This window comes from Ciconia boyciana, chromosome 1 (genome assembly GCF_034638445.1).
Source record: "Ciconia boyciana chromosome 1, ASM3463844v1, whole genome shotgun sequence".
NCBI classification, from domain to species: domain Eukaryota; kingdom Metazoa; phylum Chordata; class Aves; order Ciconiiformes; family Ciconiidae; genus Ciconia; species Ciconia boyciana.
Genome location: NC_132934.1, coordinates 30,758,786 through 30,778,608, shown reverse-complemented (window position 1 = coordinate 30,778,608; position 19,823 = coordinate 30,758,786). Strand labels below are relative to the sequence as shown.

Genomic DNA, 19,823 nt, shown 5'->3' with positions numbered 1-19,823 from the left:
GGAGGCTGCTAACTGCCACAGCTTATTTGGGCTAGGCTCTGTCTAAAAATGTGCTTCCAAGAACTTGTCATCGAGCAGTACTTACTTTTGACAACATCTGGTTGATCTCATAAGCTTCATGTGGCTTGTAGGGACAAAGAGTTTAGACTAAAAGCCTCTGTAATTTAAATTCTACTTTGTATTAGTGGGGATATCTGTTCTGTCAATGGTTGTTTCACAACTCGTTTGACAGTCTTTACTAAAGAAATGGATTTTGGAGGGGGGGTTAGCAAATCATAGAATATGGCAGAAAGAGTGGAGGACATAGCTGTCAGAACATCTCACAAAAGATAAAAAGAGATGAGGGTCAGGAATTATTCAACAAACTATCAATATTGTAAGCTATTTTCCTGATGTCAAGCTATGGCATTTGATTCACTTACTTTTGTAGTGTCTTGCATTACCTTTTCTGTCTGTGCTCAATTCTTTTATTCATTATGGAAAAAGAAAACTAATATATGTGTATTTTGTGATCTGTTTACTTTTTCCTCAAATTACTTTGCCCTCTCATTCTGTGACACTTTGATATGGCAGAGTATCCTAAAAAAGTTTTGGAAAATATTCATGGCTGAAATGTTTTTGGTTTTTTTGTCTTAGTATCAACCATGAATTAATGCTAACAGGCCCAATAATTCCAACAGGTTAGAAACTGCTGCAGGTATTAAATTCAATTCCTGCCTCATAACTGCAGTTTAAGCTTGACTTTCATTACCAGCTGAAAGTCTCCACTCAGAAAAATCACAAAAGTTTTATGCAAGTTATTGTAATTGCTATTCTCCCTTCAGAGTCCCAGCAATGGAGCGGAGGTATGGGAGTGTCTGTAGGGAAGAAGAGCAGACCTCTTGCTTTTGCTGTGCTTGACTTGAACCAGTGCTTTTAATTCCTCACCTGTGCAAGTACCAGATTTGCTTGCTGGCCTAAAAAGTTCCCTCTAGCAATTAATGATGCCAACACTTGATAAAAGGAGTGCCTACCTTGGAAAATATTTTTTTAACTCTGTTGAGTAAATTGAGAAAGCAAAGATGCTAGGTTAGTCAAAGCTTCCCAGCTGCCAAGCATGCTGGTGTAGGGGCAAATGGGAAGGGTGAGAGAGCAGAGTAGCAGGAGCACTGTCTGTGTGGAGGATACAGTATGCTTCTCCTTCCCCCTCAGGCATAACTGGGAGTAGCAGCACACCAGGGCTCCGGTAAGCAATTTGTATGAAATGGGAATCTGGAGTTAGGCAGACAAATATTGCAGAACATTTTCTTTCCCTCCTAGTAGAGTACAATTAGGAAGCTACGTTGCAATAACATTAATGGGAGGGTGGAGGTGTTTAAATCCTTGCTATCTTAATGTTTGAATTGTACGTGGAATCTTTTGATTTTATTTTAGATTGTTGCTAGTGCGTTTTACAAAGCGTATAAACTACATGCAGATGCCTTCAAATTCAAGGTTAGCCAAACCGCATCAGACGTGCTGCTGAGCAGAGAGAGGTGACAGCTACGAGTACCAGAGAAAGCCCCAGTTCTTACTGACGTGCTGCGCGATGTTCACTGCCCGTGCCGAGCAGACGGATATCCTTACTTAATTGCATCTCTGCTGAAGGGCTCTCACATGATGTGTTATGCTCCATTTATCTCTTTCAGGAGTCAGCCCTGAAAAACAGGAATTTATATTTCTGCTAGTTGATGTTTTGCATAACGCAGCAGGACGTGAGCAGATATGGCCTGAAATTTGAGTAGGCGCTGCTGAGCATGACTCCAAGAGAAAATGTACACCTTGTAGTACAAAAGCAAACAAAAAAGCCTCACAATCTGCATTTTCAGGGTAACAGACTCTTAGCTGATGTGCAACAGCTACAGCTCCCAAATTGTGTGGTTGAACATGGGCCCTAAAACAGGCTAAGGCACGGTGCACTCGTCCCCCACAGCAGCCACTGGCCCTAGGCCAAATGTAACTCAGGTGTGGCACGCTCCTGCGATCTCCAGCAGGCATCCTTTTCATCCCACTGCCCCTCACTGGATACAGCATGCTGCTCTACAACAAACAGGACATTTATTTGCCCAATATCAGCCTCCTGCCATCTCTCAGTGGGCAACGGGGTGTGGTGTGGTAGGCCCACACCAGCCCATCCATGCTGCAGGACACGTTTGGGCCTGTAATGACGATAGCTCAAGCCTTCCTCTTATTTCTTTTGGGTTAGTTTTTTTTCTTTCTTTCTTTTTTCCTTTACTTTTCTTTCTTTTCTGCCTTCTATGGAGCTTACCCAACAGACGTAGCTGAATGTGAATTTAGATGTAGACTGTAGGCAAGTTTGGGCCTTAATCCACACAAAACAGGTACTAAAGAGGTAGATGAGAAACACAAAGCTCCACTGTTGCAGGCTCTAAGGAGAGTTAATCTAAAGAGATTGAGAAAATCCCCTAAGAAATTCAGTCAGGATCCCGAATGTCAGAAAGCAGGCAGTAGCACCTCTACATTTCACAGAAAATAAATCCTTTACCAGTTATCAGTACTTAAAACACAAGTACAGAGTAGCATACTACCAGGCTGAAAATATGCTAAGTTTTAATCCAAACACCAATTCTCCCATGTCCCATATGATTACGGCCTTTCCATCTGGAGTGCATAGTAACTCCACAGTATAACTACGCTGCTGCTGTTACAGCACCATAGAAAATGAGCTGCTGCATGATTTTGTGGTTGTTAGGAAAATTGTGGTCAAGTGTTGTAAAGTGTCTAGCCTTGCCTGTTGCTTTACATTAAACAGGATCAGTGGTAAAGGCAATCAGCTTCTCCTTTTCCGTGAGTTTATTAAGCACCATAGCTCCTTGCAGAAACTGCCAGGGCTCTTGTAATCGTTCCATATTATGAAAAAGTCCTCTAGATTGCCTGCAATTAGTCATGTAAAACTGAGTTTATCATTCCACTGGGTGTTATGTGGTTACCCATAATCTGAACCTAGGTGGAAACAATAAACTGATATGTTATATACAGAATCATTTAAATAGCTGCGTAAAATCTCACTGTGTATTGTATTTGTTTCTTGCACCTTGTATAATACTAGGAGAATTTTAATGGAACTTGACTGGAGCACATACTGCCTTTGAAAAAACTTGTAATTTTTGTGAGAACCCACAAAAAATACTAACAACTGGTTTGTGTCAGGAGCACATTTTAATTTTGTATGTTCGTTTTTACCAGTAAGGATAAAGAGGTATAATAAACTTAAGTGATGGAATTATGGATTTTTTTATCTGAATAACTGTATCTGTTTCTTTTCATAGAGAGAAATTCTAGAACAGCAACAGCGAGAAAGATATGACATAAGTTTTCATAGTATGTGTATGTTCTGTGATCAAGAATTCACAGGAAACAGGTTTGTTTATTGACTTGTTTGCTTTTGTTTTATTTTTTCATACCTGCTCAGCATCTTTGTTTATGGTTTTAATGTCATTGAACCAGTTAATGCCTAATGGTAGGACTCAGAAGATAGAATTCATTTTAAGGTATAGTTTAAGTATTTCTTTCAACTGCAGTGCCATTTTAAATAGACCCCCTCCCACTTCTCAATCCCTTAATTATTCCAGTCAACTTTTTATACTACGCAGTAAGCTGGAGTTGGGAACTGAACCATTTTAAAGAGTCTCATTTTTTTTGGCAGTTGTTTTAGTGGCAAAGAGAGCTCTTTAAGCCAGTATGGCTGTTAAAAAAATATTTCTATCCAGTTACACATTTTCCTCTTTAAACCTCACCAAACCAGTGTGAATTTGAAGACTGAATGAAAAAGAGGGGAGGAAAATTAGAGTGAGAATGGAGTGCTCTGCATCAGTCAAGTGCAAGCAGGAGTTGCATTCAACTGCTTGCTCCGATGAAAATTTGGTTTTACACAGTACATCTGCTTGAGCTGGAGAGACTGAGTCTTACCCCTGAAAGTGTGTTTGCACAGGTAGTTATGGTACTCTGGAAAGGTAGAAGAACCTGGGGTCATGTCCCTGCAGGCCATCTCAATGTTGTGTGAGTGTCCTATTCTCTTTACTACCTGGTGTAGTGAAGTTCACATCATTCAGCCCCCAAGAACTTCATCCTGTGCTTACACTTGGGTCTCACAGAATAAGTGATTTGGAAATCGTGCCTGGACTGTGGTAAAAGCAAGGCTCAGCAGTGTTAACACTTGGATGTTTCTTTAGTCCCCAAATGCAGAAGTTGAGGCACCTAAGGAATTAACCAGTATACCTCTATTAGAAAGATAACTTACTGGAACATCTGTTAAGTTTGTTCATGTGTATTTTTGAGTGCTGTTTGTGTTGCTAGTGCTGTGTGAAGCAATATTGATGTAAAAGCATATCACACCCAAGAACAACTGCTTTGTTAACCAGCGTAGAGAAAACTGACAAATGGCTTTTTAGAATGTTTCTCAAGACAGTTGTTTGAAACCATGTGATTTGCTTATTCAGGTTAATAAATGAGCTTTGCTAACAGTGAGGGTCAAAATAAACTATACTGTAATTTTCATTTAAAGGATTATATTTCATGCATGCGGATTAAGCAGATGAAATATTAATGTTCAGCAGAGCTCAAATTGAAAACTTTCTATTTCAATGAAGTTGCTTTCTTTTTTTTCTAGCAGTGGCAGAAACACTATTCTTGTTTATTTAATGTTGCCTTTTATGGATTTTTAGAGCAATTGGTTTATTTCAAGTCACTAATTGAATAATTCTCATATGTATTCCAAAATATGTAATGTTCTTTTTGAATGTCTTTTGTAGATCTGTCCTCCTCAATCATATGGCAAGAGAGCATTCTTTTAACATTGGGCTGCCAGATAACATTGTGAATTGCTATGAGTTTTTGGCTGTATTACAGAAGAAGCTTGACAAGTAAGTCATTTTTTGTTCTTTTTTTTATGGACTTAGGTCATATTTCTTTTAACGTTGGAAATAAGTTGAGTTAAAATTAATTCAACATTCATGGTTAGTTAAGAAGAAACAAAGAGAGAATGTAAGTTTATTGTGAGTGCTTTTAGAAGGCTTTTTGTTGACTTATTGAAAGTTAATTCATAACAATTCATAGTATGTGTTTGCTGAAAAAATGGAGTCGCGCAGTGCTTCAGTTCTTATGCATCGCACAGTTTCCATTGACATCAATAATAGCACGTCCCTCTTTCTCATAACTGTTAGAGCTAATGTTCTTCTTTCTCATCATAACAATCTTTTTGCTAAACATCTCTTTAATCACTGAATGCAGCGTTCTTATGCCAATCTTCGTTTGGCTCTCTATATATCAATAATGTGGGATGTTTGGTCTCTCCCTTCTCTACTGCTTACAGAGTACATCCCAGAGCAGAAGGGGAAAGCCATTGTATGTGCTTCCTCAGAAGCACGTAAACCTGAGATGGCTGAAGAAGTTAAAAAGGGAATATGGGAGAAGAACTTGGGTAGCAAAGACCAAGCAGCTCTGCACTTTGAGTTTCCTTTGCAAGTATCTAAGTGCCCTTTATGGATTTCATAAATGGGACAATATGAAGTATGCCGCAAATATAAATTGGGCTCTAGCAGGAAATGTACTTCCTTAAGAGTGAAACTGTAGCTTTAACGAGTTTATTAGATTTTAATACAGTCTGTAATTAAAGACTGTAGGAGAAATTTGCCTAAATCTTAGGCTTAGTTATGAAAAGCCACAGAACACTGGGATTTGTGAAGACTGGGATATGGAAATTCAATTAAATATCCTTCCAAGTAAATTTAGGATCCACTGGTTTGTACATCTGGGAAAAAAAAAAAAAAAAAAAAAGAGATTAAAAGGACGAGAAAGCCAACAGTGCTTTCTTTGCTTTGTTCTCTTTGCATTTAGTCTTTGGCCTGACAAAGAATGTGCAGTCACAATAGATACAGGTTAACTTCTTCCAGAAATGAAGATGTATTAAGAATGCCTTTTATGTTATCATAGGTGTTGCCTAATGCATTGAGGTACCTTGCTCACATAAATTGCAGCTTTACTATTTGTCAGTAGGACCTGAGGGCTTAATTTAGATGGAGGTTTCTCAAAGCCAGCCCTCTCTGTACACATGCTGAAATTGCTTCCAAAGCAGTGAAAGGCCACTCCTCCTACTGCTAAGAAAAGACTTAATAGCTGTGCTACTAGAATAGTACCTGAAAATATTATTAAGATGAGAAAAATCTTCTTTCAGGCAAATAGGATGACTACATTGTGTATGCTGAGGAAAAGCATTACATACTCCTCCTGGGAATGCCTTTCACAAGTAGAGCAAACACTGCTGTTAACAGGTGGAGCAAAGCAGATACTAAAATTCATAGACGTATTCTGCCATCGGACCTATGATTCACCAACAAGGCGATATTTAGATTTTGAGGCTGCAAGCACAAGGGGAACTCAAAACTTCCTTAACACTAAGCCTAAATGTTACAGCAGCTCTTGGAAGGCAAAAAGATACTGACAATCCTGAATTGCTACTCCACACATGAGAGCTGAGGGGAATCTGGATGCACCTTTTCTGAAGGAATATGAGGGTTTTCAGGGTGTAGATATAGACCTTCTAAGCACAATATTAATGCTTTTTGTGGGGGCAAATGCTTGAGTAAGAAAATAATTTTCTTCTTCAACATCTATATCTTAAACCCTGCGGAAATCACAGAAGGGCTTGACCCAGACACTGTTAAAATTCCTTCTGACTGTACTATCAAGCATGGTTTCATCTGTGAGTAAAGAAAAAAAAAAAGGTGATTTTAATTCAGAGCCACCACATTTTTTTAATATCAGTGGTTTTTTGTGTCTTAAAGTGCCTTCATTTATCCCTCCCATCAAATTTTTTTTCCTGCTATCCAGCATCTCCAATACAAAGATATAATGCCACAGTTACAGAGTTTTTATTTCATGAGAAATTATTTTTAGGGGTTTTCCCTATTGCCCTGCGAAGATAATTTTTCAAACGGCCCAAGAAACTGTCTCCATCTTGGTAGGATATATAAGCCATCACTTACAAGAAAAATGTTTTAGCACCTTGGCTAACTAGAGGCTCAAGACCTACATCTATTAAACAAGGATGTTCCTGTAAGATCAGGGCTCTGCTACGTCTCTGCCAAAAAAAAATTACTGTCATCTCTTTCAGGGAGAATCACCCATTTAGGCTGAAATGCAGATTACTGTCTTTATAGTCCACTGTCTGAGTCAAGAGACTTGATTTAATGCTTTATAGGCTCAACTTTCAGGTGTCAGTTGACACTACAGTGGAGAGAACAATTATTTTATAGGGCTCATAATAGAGAATTTAAGACAGCGCCTACACGTCTGTTTTGTTTGCATTGATCTGGAAGACATACTGTGGTAAAATTCTCATTTGTTAATGAATGTTTTCACCTTCTCAAGTAATATGTGTATATATAATAATTCATGTCTATACATGTGTATATATGTATGTACGTATATGTATTCATATACATAGACATTAATTATTCTATATGTGTGTGTATATGAATTTATTTACTAAATTTGATTTCTCAGGATTTCAAGAGGCATGGATCACCCTGGCAAACTTTCATTTACCCTCCCTGTTGTGTTAGAAGTATAAAACTTTCTGGTTAGCTAATTTAAATTTTTTTTAAAGATATGTAGCACATTCAGAGTTTGTTTTTTTTCACTCTAAATTCAGTTACTGATGGACTGGCTGCCAGTATAAGTGCATGCTGAGTTAAGAGTTCACATGTTGACCAATCAGCAGCCCTCCCGTGCCCTTGGTAGGACAATTTTGGGTAATCAGACTTTTCTCCCACTTTGCATGTGGGGAAAACAGTAAACTTTTTTATTATCTGTATTTTCATTTTTTGTCATTTTTGTCATTTCTGTATTTGTTTGACTCTACTGTGATCTAAAATTATCTTGTACTTTTTTTTTTTCCGATAAACTTTCTTTTTCATTTAGCTTGCTCTCACATGCTTAGCATTAATCTTACTGTATATATCTCCAGCTAATTTAAGGATATTATCTTGTACTATTTTCGTTTTAACATGTTGACCTGTTTACCTTTTTATCTTAGTTTGCAGTGTTTATACTGTGAAAAAGTCTTCAGAGACAAAAACACACTTAAAGATCACATGAGAAAGAAGCAGCATCGCAAAATCAATGCCAAAAACAAAGAATATGACAAATTTTATATCATTAATTACTTGGTAAGTGGTTCTATGAATAATTAGTAAATTGACTAAAGATATACAGACAATATCTTGTTAAAAGTGAGTAATTCCAAACCAGCAATTAGTACAAAGGTCAAAAATCAAGTGAAGGACTCTTAAGAAATATGCTCATTTATGGTATGATATTCTGGATAATTGTTAAACTAAGGAATAGTAAACATTTGTTGTTGAGAATTGATTTTGAGAGATGCAAGAATGCAGCTTGAAGAAACGCTAATCATCATGTCATTAGTGCTCAGTCTCTGCTTTAATAACCAGAAGGGAAAATGAGATAGCGTAATGAAGTAAATGGAGGTCTAACTCGAATGCTATTGGCTTTGAGCTTGTTTGCTACAAACCTTAAGCTGGAAGTGCTCTTCAGAGTATAAATTAAATGCAAAGAGGAGGAAAATGAAAGATACATAGATGAAACAAAAAGTAAGTGTTCATTTTCAGCCTCCAAGTATGTGTATGTGGCTAGGTATTAATATTTTTTATCTCAGCCCTTTGAGAGTGTGCATGCATGTGTGTGTAACAGATTTTCACTTGCTGTCTTCAACTGATTAATATAGGAGCTGCTTCAAAAGCTGCTACATTCTCTGCCAGAAATAACTATATTTCACTTGAACTAGTCTTTGTGCCTTCTACATGTGTTAATATCCAGGTTATAAATAGGCATCCTTGACTGTTTTACCTACTCTTTCCCTTTAATTTCTCTCCCTGGGTTTTACTCTTAATACTAAGAACAAAAAGTTGTATGTTTAATGCTCTGCCAAGTCTCTTCTACTCAAGATGGAGTGAATTCCCTCTGTGATCGTGTATACTTTCCTTCCAAAGATCAATGTTCTGAGGCCTATGTTTTCTTTCTAGATATTCAAATATCACTGCTTTAAAAACTGACCTATACTTGCTGCACAGTGAGGAAAAAGTTGTGAAGTTCTGCAGGGTATATGTTCTCAGCTTCTCAACAGAACTGAGCATTCACTTCTTCCTTGCAAGTTAACAGACTTGAATTTAATGTTGTAATTGTTTTAAGTGATTTTAATAGTTCCGTTGTTCTCTGCTAGTCCTGCAGGTAATCTTCTGTTTTCAGAACTTGGCATCCTCTTTAAATTACCTTCTGTCTCTAATTTGCATTCATTGTTCAGATTTGAATCTGTCCCAGCTTTGATCAGGAAATTGAGCTAGATGACTACCCAGAAGCACAGAGGACCATGTGATACCCCTTCAGAAATTTGAGAGACATGCAGGGAGGTCATAACATCAGTGCAGACACAGGGGCTGTGTCATGTTAATAAGCAGAATATGCCAAAGTTAATACAACAGCAAGACTAATATTCGTATACCTAACCTCTTTTCCCACTCTCTCCGGTTGGTCCAAAACTGATGGCCTTGTCCATGCTGTCTACTAAGAATGATCTGTGGCCTGTACACTTCCTGAACCATGTCCAAGCATTGTCTGGGTAGTGCTGTTGGCGTGGCCACGGAGCATGCAAACTATTAAACAGTATGGGAATCACAGGACAGCGCTCAAGTCAGGGCCTTGGTCCTCTTTAGTTATTGCTGGTATTCTGGGCTGGACTTTGCAGAGTAACTTCTTATGCTAGCCTGAACCAATTCAGGTATTGATCACTTAGCAGCATCACTTAGAGAAGTATTTTTCAGGTCCTTGCTATTACAGACAGAGGATGGTAAATATAATTCAAATAAGATACGTCAAACCACCAAAATGTTTAAAATTGGGCGGGGGGGGGTCTGCATGTGCAAGGTTTGTACCAATGCGCTGCCAGCGCTTCTTCTGGGACATACTTTGAATGATCACAATTCTTTGATTGGCTCTATATGCTCTGCTACAGCCATGTTTTCTTGCCACACGTTTTCAGTTGTCTTTCCCTACATTCTACCCAGTGGACTGTTTCTACTCAGTCTTTCTGCTCCTTCAAACTTAGCCATATCAGAACTTCTGACATGTCTTCTTTTAAAGAAAGGATTTTTTTTGAATAAAGCATTAAAAACAGACCAAAACCTCTGTCTTAAACACTTATAAAATAGTTCACTATCAAATTATTTAAATATATTATAATATATAATTATTTAATGTGTATTTGCAACTAATGTTGCATGAGATTAAATTTTTCATTAATATGAATTTTTTAGGATAGTTCCTACATAGTAGAAAGTGTTTGCTTTCAAAATAGCTTTTGGTAAAGCCTTTATTTTTGCACAAAGGAGAAGAAGATTAAAGGGAGGAACTTTAATTTGTTCACTGGGGGTTCAGTAGATTGGCCTTTACAGGTAAGGAGAAATAACATTATTCTTTACTGCACATATGTAGTCTACAGTAGATTATATTAATGTGATAGGATTCTTTTTTTCGAGCTGAGTCTATATTCAATGAATTCTAGATGTTATGCAAGGTCCGCTTTCTGTAATGACTTGATGTAGTGATTTTGCTTCTTCTCCCCCAGCACTTCACAATTTACTGGAGGATATTTTTTTAATGTGTACTATCAAGCTTTACTGACTCCTCAATGAGTCTTAAAGATCTGTGCTTCACATTGCTCTAAATGTCCAGGGGAATTATACAATTTCACAGACACAGCATGGATTAGATATCTTATCTGAGATGACATATGTACTGAATTCATCTTGACCTAAAGATGTAGGAGTACAATTCATCTATTTTTTGTATGTTTTCACAGAAAAGTTTGACTTCTTAGAATGTAACGAAGATCTTTCTATATTCCAGTTTGATCAAGTTTGTTTTCATCATAAAGAGACTATAAGACTCAGTAGGTCTCTAATGATAAACATCAGTATTATCACAGTCTTATCTACTTTACTTTTAGGATATGTACCATAAAGCTTTTCTATCATCAACTGGATCTTAAGCTATTTAAATGGATAGTTCTTTGGTACAACCATCTTACAGACATTATTGTCCTTTTTTCATAATTTTCCATTCCATATAATCTTCACCAAACACTGCGTAAAATAGTCTTATTAAGCTGGAACTGGCAGTTTCCTTTATTTTGTGGCTTTTGTACTGAGCGTTTTAAGGGCTTTTTGTTCAGATGTCCTGAGAATGTCTGCTGAATTGCCTCATGATCTTCTGGCCAGTTCTGACTTGTGTTTTTAAGCTGATGGCAGAGCTCCCATTGATTTCATTTAGAGCAGTAGGCTTGCCTGCCTTCTTCCTTTCCCTCCATTCTGCTTTTGGCTTCACTTGTGTTTTTAGTGCAGTTGTGAGAATCTGTTGTAACAGAAGTTACATTTTATGTCTGTGTGTTGGTAATTCCCTCCCCTAAATTTCCAATTTGGCATAGCAATGAGTAATATAAGGGCAAATTCCTTTGTAAATATTTTGGTATTCTGAGGCTTTCTATGACTTCTGTCATGACCGACAAGCTGTTTTGATTTGTCTACTCCCATATTATTGACATGTTCTGTTGCTCACAGGTTAGTGTTAAGAGTATTACATGTGATCTTTAGTAGGAGTGGAAGCTTTTTTTGTCATGTGCATGTATAATAGATGTCTTTCATAAGCAAGTATCAAAAGTTTATTATTAGATAGTTACATTAAATTAGACTGGGAGTTGCAATTATGCAAATTACTTTAAAGGCAGTAGGGTCACTTCCCCAGTGGATTTGGAGGTCTTTTGTCAGTATTGTGTAAGTGTGGAAGATGATACCAATCCTATTTGGAAAGGCTTGCAGTATAAATTGAAAAAGACCAACTGATAGTAGAGGGTGAAGAACTGAGCAACAATGCATCCAAGATACATATGTAGGTTATCTTATTTTTCTTTTCTCCAAAAAAACTTCCAACCGAATTTTCTTGTTTCTGTGCCTGTGTTAGCCTGTGGCCCCATGACTCACCTTGCAGAAAGAGTCAAGTAAAAATGGGGAGGGAAGAACTTTTCAGTCTGTGGTGCCTGCTGGAGGCAATAAAAGAGCAGAAGACAGTATTAAAACTCTCTTATTCCCAGCCCAAGGAACAGAGGCGGATCCAGACTGACAGGGCCTTTCTGTGTTCACCTGATCGTTACCAGCAGCACTTTAAGAATAGAGTATGCTTTGTAGTAAGCACAGATGTTTATTTTCAAATTGACTAATAGCATGTATCTGTAGTAATGTAACATAACTATAATGAATGCACTTATGACTAAGCTAGACAGCTGAAAATGGTACCTGTTACTTACTAGAAAACTTGTTTCATAAAGCCTTTACTTTTCCTCAAAGATAAAAAGATGTTTTCTCCTTATTGCCAAGCCCTAAATCATCATTATTATCTGTTGGGGGCCAGGGGGATGTTTTGTTTTGGGGGTTACTATTTAGCCTGGTTTGATTTAAGCAGGGTATATTTTGTAAAATAGTAAAGGAAAACCCTTCATCAGTTGGTGATAGTTCAAGACTTAATAAAATCCCCCAAGTAGGGGAACACTTCATATTAAAATTTATCCAATGTCTATTAACTAATGTTGGGGTAAGACCATCTCACCTATGTGATAAAGCACCTCTAAGTTCTGCAGCAATATAAAACAATTCAGATAATTGCAGTAAGACAGGTGAGAAGAAGGGTGAGAGGAAATTTACAGGGGAAAGCAGCATATGTTTGGAGTTTCTGAGCTCCACAGGCCTGGAACTATATTTGCATGTAGTTCAGTAAGTGCTCTTTTGGGAAAACTGCTTGAGATACCAGCTGCTGTTTCTAGTTTCTCCCATCTCAGCATTTCTTCTCAAGTTGGGCTATGTTTCCTCAGTGAAGCAGGCAGACCTTGTCCCTGTAGAACCTTAAAACTGTGCTCAAGTTGAGAAGATAAATTGTCTGTGAGTCAATTCATCTCTGTGCATTTAGACTTCATTTTGGAAGAGGAAATCAAACCACACACATTTACATGCTCTCCTCACTTTTCTATAGGATCGTCCTCTCTGTGAGGTACACAGGAATTATTTTTTTTAAAAAGTTGGTTTTCCTTGGATATATACCAAGGCCTGCAGTTCTTTTAATTATGCATTTTCTACTGTTTGAACTATTAACAATGTCAAGTCTAGTTTTTCCTCTGATTTTGTTAAGAATTTCTTGGGAGTCTCTAGAGATGATTGCCAGAAGCTCTTGCATCTTGGATGAAAGAGCAAGGGAAGTTGAATACTTAACAAAGGCACCCTTGGTCCCAGATGCCCATCAAGCTGTAGAATTGAAAAAGTGTTTTTAAAAAAAGAAAAATTAAAAAAACTTAAAGAGCTTGAAGAATATTTCGAAGAACTCGTTTCCACCCAATTGCTCAGCTTCAGTCTCTCAGCACTTTCATCACAGTGTCCCTAGTTATCCATTCACTGTGAAATTTTCCAGTGATACAAGACCTGATTAGCTTTTTCCTTTTCCCATTTTTTTCTTCTCTGAATATAAATAGATGAGGGAAACAGAGACCTCTCACAAGATCCTTCTCTGCCTTCTTCGCAGAAACACCATAAAGAAACAGCAACGATAACAAAGCTTGTACATGGTTTTCCCCTTTCACCTTTAATTAAAAGGTGAAGCTTAATATTGGCTGCTGTTTTGAACATACTCTTTTGTGCACATATACTTCAAGCTGGTGAGGGGAAAAATTGTGAGCATTCGTCTTCATTTTGCAGTGGTTGTGAGCCGCTATCCTCTCATTAAGGTGTTAACATTAGCAGCCATAGGAAACTAGTGTGCAGCTGGGAGAACATGTGGTGAGAGGTGTTAATGGCTTCACGTTATCTCACAGTAATGGTGACATTAATGAGTCTCCCCTGTAACTCAGAGAGTTTACACACTACCATGTAGCATCACAGAATTAATTACTCAATTTTCATTCTGTAATATATGATGACATTATGTTTAGAGCTGTCTAGAGACATTTGTTTATCATTTACCTGATAGACACTAACAGCTTTGAAAATTCTCATTAAATTGTTAAATGATGGATATCTTTTCCTTCTTTTTCCAAACAACCATAAAGGCAATAATAACACTTGTTACTAAGGATGTTATTCAATATACTTACCAGAAGGAATATTTGAATGAAAGAAATGAAAGAACGATCTTTTTATTAGCTGTCTGTTCTTTTTTTTAACGGAAGCAAGATTGTCAACTATGATCTTTGTGAATCCTTCACAGCCATCAAAAGTATGAGTTCAAAAATACTATTTTGATTACTGGTTAGTTTGCTCTCGTTTATTTTTAAAGGCAGGAAGAATCAGAGGAAAGAAAAAACACTAGCTAAAGATCACTGCTGGTATTTCAGTAGTGCGCTTCAGCTTTTTATTGCCTGTTATTTATATCACAGTCATGCTGAGAGTGCTTGCCATTGTGCTGAACGCTGCACAAATGTATTGTGATATACTTTGTGCTGAAAGTCTTTAAGATATAAATAAACAACACAAAAAGTAAAAGGAAGAATAGAACACCAAGAATAGATGTGCTTACATTCATGCCTGGGAAAGGGATGGAAGAGAAACTGGAGTCTAGCTCAGAGATCTATGCCCTGGCTCATATTACCTTCCTGGAGTACTCTGTAGCTAGGTTTACACCATGTGTTTTTACTGACATAACCTTGTACAAGGTATGAGCGCTCACTGGTGTAGCTATGCCAACTAAAGTCTCAGGTGTGATAGCTGCATTGTTTAAGCAGCATATGCTGCATGAAGAGGCAGGTAGGCAGATCGGATTGAGCAAGTGTGATGGCAGACTCGAGACAGTGATAACATGCCCACCTCGGGAACACCTTGGTAGTGTTGCAACACTCTAGTTTTACACAGAGCTTGGATCCTCTTCTTGAGAGCTCTGTGCCAAATCATCTTCTTCCCAGATGTAGGGTGGGGAATGCCCCATTAAGAGACAAAACAAATTGTTATTTTAAAAAGTATTACTAAAGCAGTGTTGTATGACTACCTTTAACTCATAGAAATACTGAAGTGATCCAAAATAAGATGTTGATTCTGCCTTCCCAGATGTTCATTCAGCTTATACATAAAATGTGATGTGAATCAGGAAATGTTTTTTCTTTTTCTTTTCTTTTATCTCCCCAGGAATTTGGAAAGTCCTGGGAGGAAGTGCAGTCAGAGGATGACCGGGAATTACTAGATAACCTAGAAGAGTAAGAGTTACTTATGTACCCATTGTAAAGACTTACAAGATCATTATGGTTGGAAGTAGTTACAGGGAAAATGCTTGTGCATAGTTAGTACACAGTTAAAATTCATTTAAGCCAATCAAATCAACTCCAAATTGTTCTCATCAAAGACACTTCTCCACAACAAGGGTTGTAAATTTCATATTCCAACCACAAGCCTATTTTCTGTTTGCATATAGCTTAAACAACAGCCTTTTGGGTTTGTAATGATGTAGGATAAACAAGGGTTTTTTTTACTTTTGTACTAAAAAACGGTTGAATGGGCTTTGCTCAAATTTCAACATCAAGAGTAAGCATCAAAAATGTCAGCATGAGAAAGAAATGGTATGAAAAAGTCTGATAACAGGATTTTGAAGGAAACTTCTCAACAGTGCTGACTGAGGGCAACATCCGCCTCTTCTCTGCATTCTTCTGTGGTCCAGGCCCTCAGATCACTGCAGAGGTGGCTTCCTTGGCCGTAGATAATTGAATAAGCAGGAAGTAGTTTGTGGGTATCAGGGCCCCTGACCTTCCTTGTTCTGTCTGTGACTTGAGCTTAATTTTACTTGATTATACCTGGTTGCAATAATATTTCTATCTCTCAGCAGTATTGGAGTTCTAAATAGATGTGTTGGTAAAGTATTCTCTGTGTGCATGTCTAAATGTAGCATAAATTAGTGTCTCTTTCAGGAATAATAATATTTGATAAGTAAATAACACTTAGAGTGAACTCTGCCTGATGATTATGTCTTTGGCTGGTTTACTGAAAGATCAGAAAGGTATAAAAGAATTTTAAAAGACCTTATAAAAATAATCACTGAACGCAATATTTGATGACTTGCCAAACTGGATAGAAACTGAAGTTAAGATCCTGTTTGTTAGTGCAGGCAAATTCAAGTAGGACTTGCTGCCAATCTGCACAGGAATTACCCAACAGTAACTGCTCAGTTATTCTTGAATTTGTAATTTTTTAGACTGTAAACCAGATTCTAATCATGTATGCAGCTATAAATCCACACTGCCTCTTCCACCCCTTTAAAGTATTCAGTTTCTCTGGATTTAGTTCTAGTGCTGTGAGTACAGAATCTAAAGTGCCCTTTCACAAAATATCTCTTCTCTTTTCCACAATTAAATGAATCTTTTTGACTTTTAATCGTAAGAGACTGGTCTGACTGGGAAGAGCATCCTGTGTGTGCAGTTTGCCTGTTCTGTGAACAACAAGCAGACACCACAGAAAAATTGTATCTTCACATGCAGGTAAGACTTGTTTTAAATATCAGTTCTTTCATCACTTTGGAATTAAAAAGTAAGGTTGTAGCACCTTTGTTAAGATCAAATCAGCTGCTGAATTAGAATGCCTTCTTTAGCGCAGAACTGAAGTACTGCATACATCTCTAGCATCTGTTCTCTGAAATATGCAGAGGAGTCAAGTTTTACATTGAGGGATGAGTAGCTATTACTTGTGAGTGTACAGACTGGTACAGATAATAAAGAGGTAGCATCTTTAATATTATAGTGACTTGACAATTTAATGCATTTGATGGTTAGCATCTGTGTTTCAGTTTTAATAAACTATTTAACAGGAGCCTTGCAGTTTAACGGAATACGAAAGTTTCTGACGAAACAAATTTTGGAGGGTTTGTTTCATGTATTAGTGTTTGCATGTCTATATGCCTATGTCTGTGTCCGTCTATGAAAAGCTGAGCTGTTTTTAACTTGGAATAGTAGTAGTGGAAATAAGGTATTTTATTCTTTCCTTTTTTTTTCTCCAGAAATCACATGGATTTGACTTTCCTAAAATAAAGTCGGAGCATGGTGAGTAAGAGATGCTGTAATTGTCAGCATTTGCCACTAGTGTGGAGAAAACCACATCATAAAAATAGTGGAAAACAACTGTATCAACTTGATTTTTGTACGGACATTTAACTTTTCCATTATGGAAACTCTTTCTGCCAGCTTACAAAAGAACACCCAGAACACTTTATTTTTCTGGAACTGTTGTTAGTGCCAAGGATGTGTGATATTTTCTTTAAAACCATTGAATTCTTTTGCAGAATAGCTTCTACAAATACCCACTCTGTGAGTCCCAGGTCTGGCTGCTGGACCCCTGGAAGAACAATAATAATTATTATTGTTGTTGTTCCTGTTGCTTGCAAGTTAGAAGGCTGTGCTCTAAGCTGTGTTTGGCCAATGTTTGCTTTCTGCTGCAGACTAAGAGGAAGCAAGGTGCTTGCAATTTTTACATTAAAAGAAGGGCTGGTTCCCCTGCAGCTGGGAAAAAAGCATTTGTTCAGTTAATTTGCTAAGTTACAGCATTCAGGCAGTGCTGGTCTTCAGTAAACGCTTATCAATCTTTACTCTTAATCAAGAAAGCATTTGTAAATTAAGTCTCATGTTCCTCAAGTGCTTGTTCGCTACCATCTCTCCCAGGTTTGAACTTTTATCAGCAAGTAAAGCTAGTGAACTTCATCAGAAGAGAAATCCATCACTGTCGTTGTTACAACTGCCAGGAGAAATTCCAGACTAAAGGAGGATTGATAAGTCATATGGAAGAGACCAAACACATTACATTCCTGCCAGCCAGGTCTACGTGGGATCAACCACAGTAAGGGCACACATGTTTCTTCCAGCATTTATACTGTTACTTGATAAAGTCTGTAAAACAATAAGTTGAAACTTCTGGGTTTTGCCAGTGCAACAGTGCCCTGAGCTCCCCAGCTCTACTGGCCCAGATAAAATAATAAGTGGTCTCAAAACTACTCAGAGCTATAAATCCTTGTACTGTCTGAAGCTAAAATGAACATGTGATACTGCTCTTCTAGTTGCATCGAGGATGCACTATCCCCATAAATTGTGTCTGCACTGTCAAGTCAGTATGCTGGAGAAGTTTATTGTTGCAAAACTGTCTTTTGCCTGTATTTGCAGTTGTGTAGTGAATGGTGAAAGGCATACGTGGTGCACTCAGAGCACCTTCCCTCCTGGTGGAACCAAGGTTGAATCTGTGCACCAAAGTGACATCTTGAATGCCCCACTTGTAGGCAGGGGATTCTTCCAGCTGTTAGCTCTCTACACAGATGCAGATCATGCCTGGGATGGGCATCTGGCACATATTTCATTGCTAGTAAAGATATGCTCTGGGTATATTGTTCTAGAATCAAACTGAACCCCTTACTTTGCATGTCTAATACAGACACATGCATAATGTCTACCTAACTTTAGGCATCAAAACAAGTTGGTTGTTTACCCTTAGTTTTCTCCATAGTAAATAGAGAGAGAGCATAACGTAACACTGATTCAGATTGTAAGGAGGCTGAATAGGTCTGGGGGATGATGCCATAGGTGGTAAAGCACAGGGAGTGTTCTAACTCAAACATCTCAGTTCAGCATTTGTTGTGGGACAAATCTGGATCTGTGGCCTCAGTTGTGACAACATACAGGTGAAGAAATAGGGGGAAGGACTTGTCTGTTGCCAACTCTTCTGTATGGCTCTTCTAAGATGTACCTGCCAGTTGATTTTCTGTATGACTCTTCTAAGAGGTACCTGCCAGTTGATTTTTTGGGTGTGCTGTTTACTCTCATTCCAGACAACCAGACTTTCTCATTTTTCCTTTTTTAAAATCTAATCTCATAAAATACGCTTTACCTCTTTCAAACAAAATATGTGACTATCTAGTAATTATGCCTTGTTGCTTTCAGGTATTATTTTCCTACCTATGAAAATGATACACTCCTGTGTACACTGTCAGACAGTGAAGATCTGATAACCGAGGATCAAAGTGAAGATATCCCTGTTGTAAGTGAAGATATATCCAATCTAAAAGCTCTCAAACAGAGCAGTGTTTTAAACCAGCTCCTATATGAAGAGAACAAGAGTCAGGAGAAATTTTGACCTTGAATTACAGTTGCTGACCTTTGAGTGTTTCTTCTGCAAGACAAAAAAAAATAAATTCTTTCACTAATATTGGAATACAGTTTAACTCATAAATGTTATCACTAGGCAAATATTACATGAATGGGAATGCTAAATAAAATTTAAGTGTAAACTTTTTTGGTTTATCTTCCTTTAAATTCTAGCTTTATTTTAAAATTAAATGCTGGATTTTTTGCTTGGGTCTACAAATACATTTAGTATTATTTACAAATAGGATTTTTCATCTTTTTTTTTATTTTATTTTTTCTGAATACATCAGAATCAGAGTTCTATTTTAAGGCCATCTTATGAAAGGCACGAACAATTGAGACAATGTGTCTTGATATATGAGCCAATGAGTGAATATTCTACATGTTATTGCTGTTAGCATACGGAAAAGAGCCTGAATTTAATTTTTGGTCTGTTATGTAAAGCAAATTTTGCCATTTTTAACCTTAGACCTTCTTCAAAGTGAAAACAGATCTGTGTATATGTATTATTCATCATCAATATATAAGATATATGGTGCCTGTTCTGAAAACTGGCTCAAAAACACCAGTAAAG

General features: G+C 37.4%; 1 protein-coding gene across 2 annotated transcripts in view; it reads left to right on the top strand.

Moving 5' to 3' along the window:
• Nucleotides 1–19,380, top strand: part of ZNF277 (zinc finger protein 277) — a 60,718-nt gene extending 41,338 nt beyond the window's left edge. For both annotated transcript variants that reach the window (XM_072861839.1, XM_072861849.1), the window contains 8 exons: nucleotides 3,309–3,400; nucleotides 4,791–4,901; nucleotides 8,075–8,207; nucleotides 15,267–15,334; nucleotides 16,510–16,606; nucleotides 17,122–17,164; nucleotides 17,780–17,954; nucleotides 19,046–19,380. In XM_072861839.1, the coding sequence (XP_072717940.1) occupies nucleotides 3,309–3,400; nucleotides 4,791–4,901; nucleotides 8,075–8,207; nucleotides 15,267–15,334; nucleotides 16,510–16,606; nucleotides 17,122–17,164; nucleotides 17,780–17,954; nucleotides 19,046–19,238 (912 nt within the window). In that variant the 3' untranslated portion in view covers nucleotides 19,239–19,380. The remainder of the gene's footprint in view (nucleotides 1–3,308; nucleotides 3,401–4,790; nucleotides 4,902–8,074; nucleotides 8,208–15,266; nucleotides 15,335–16,509; nucleotides 16,607–17,121; nucleotides 17,165–17,779; nucleotides 17,955–19,045) is intronic.
• Nucleotides 19,381–19,823: the final 443 nt, after the last annotated feature.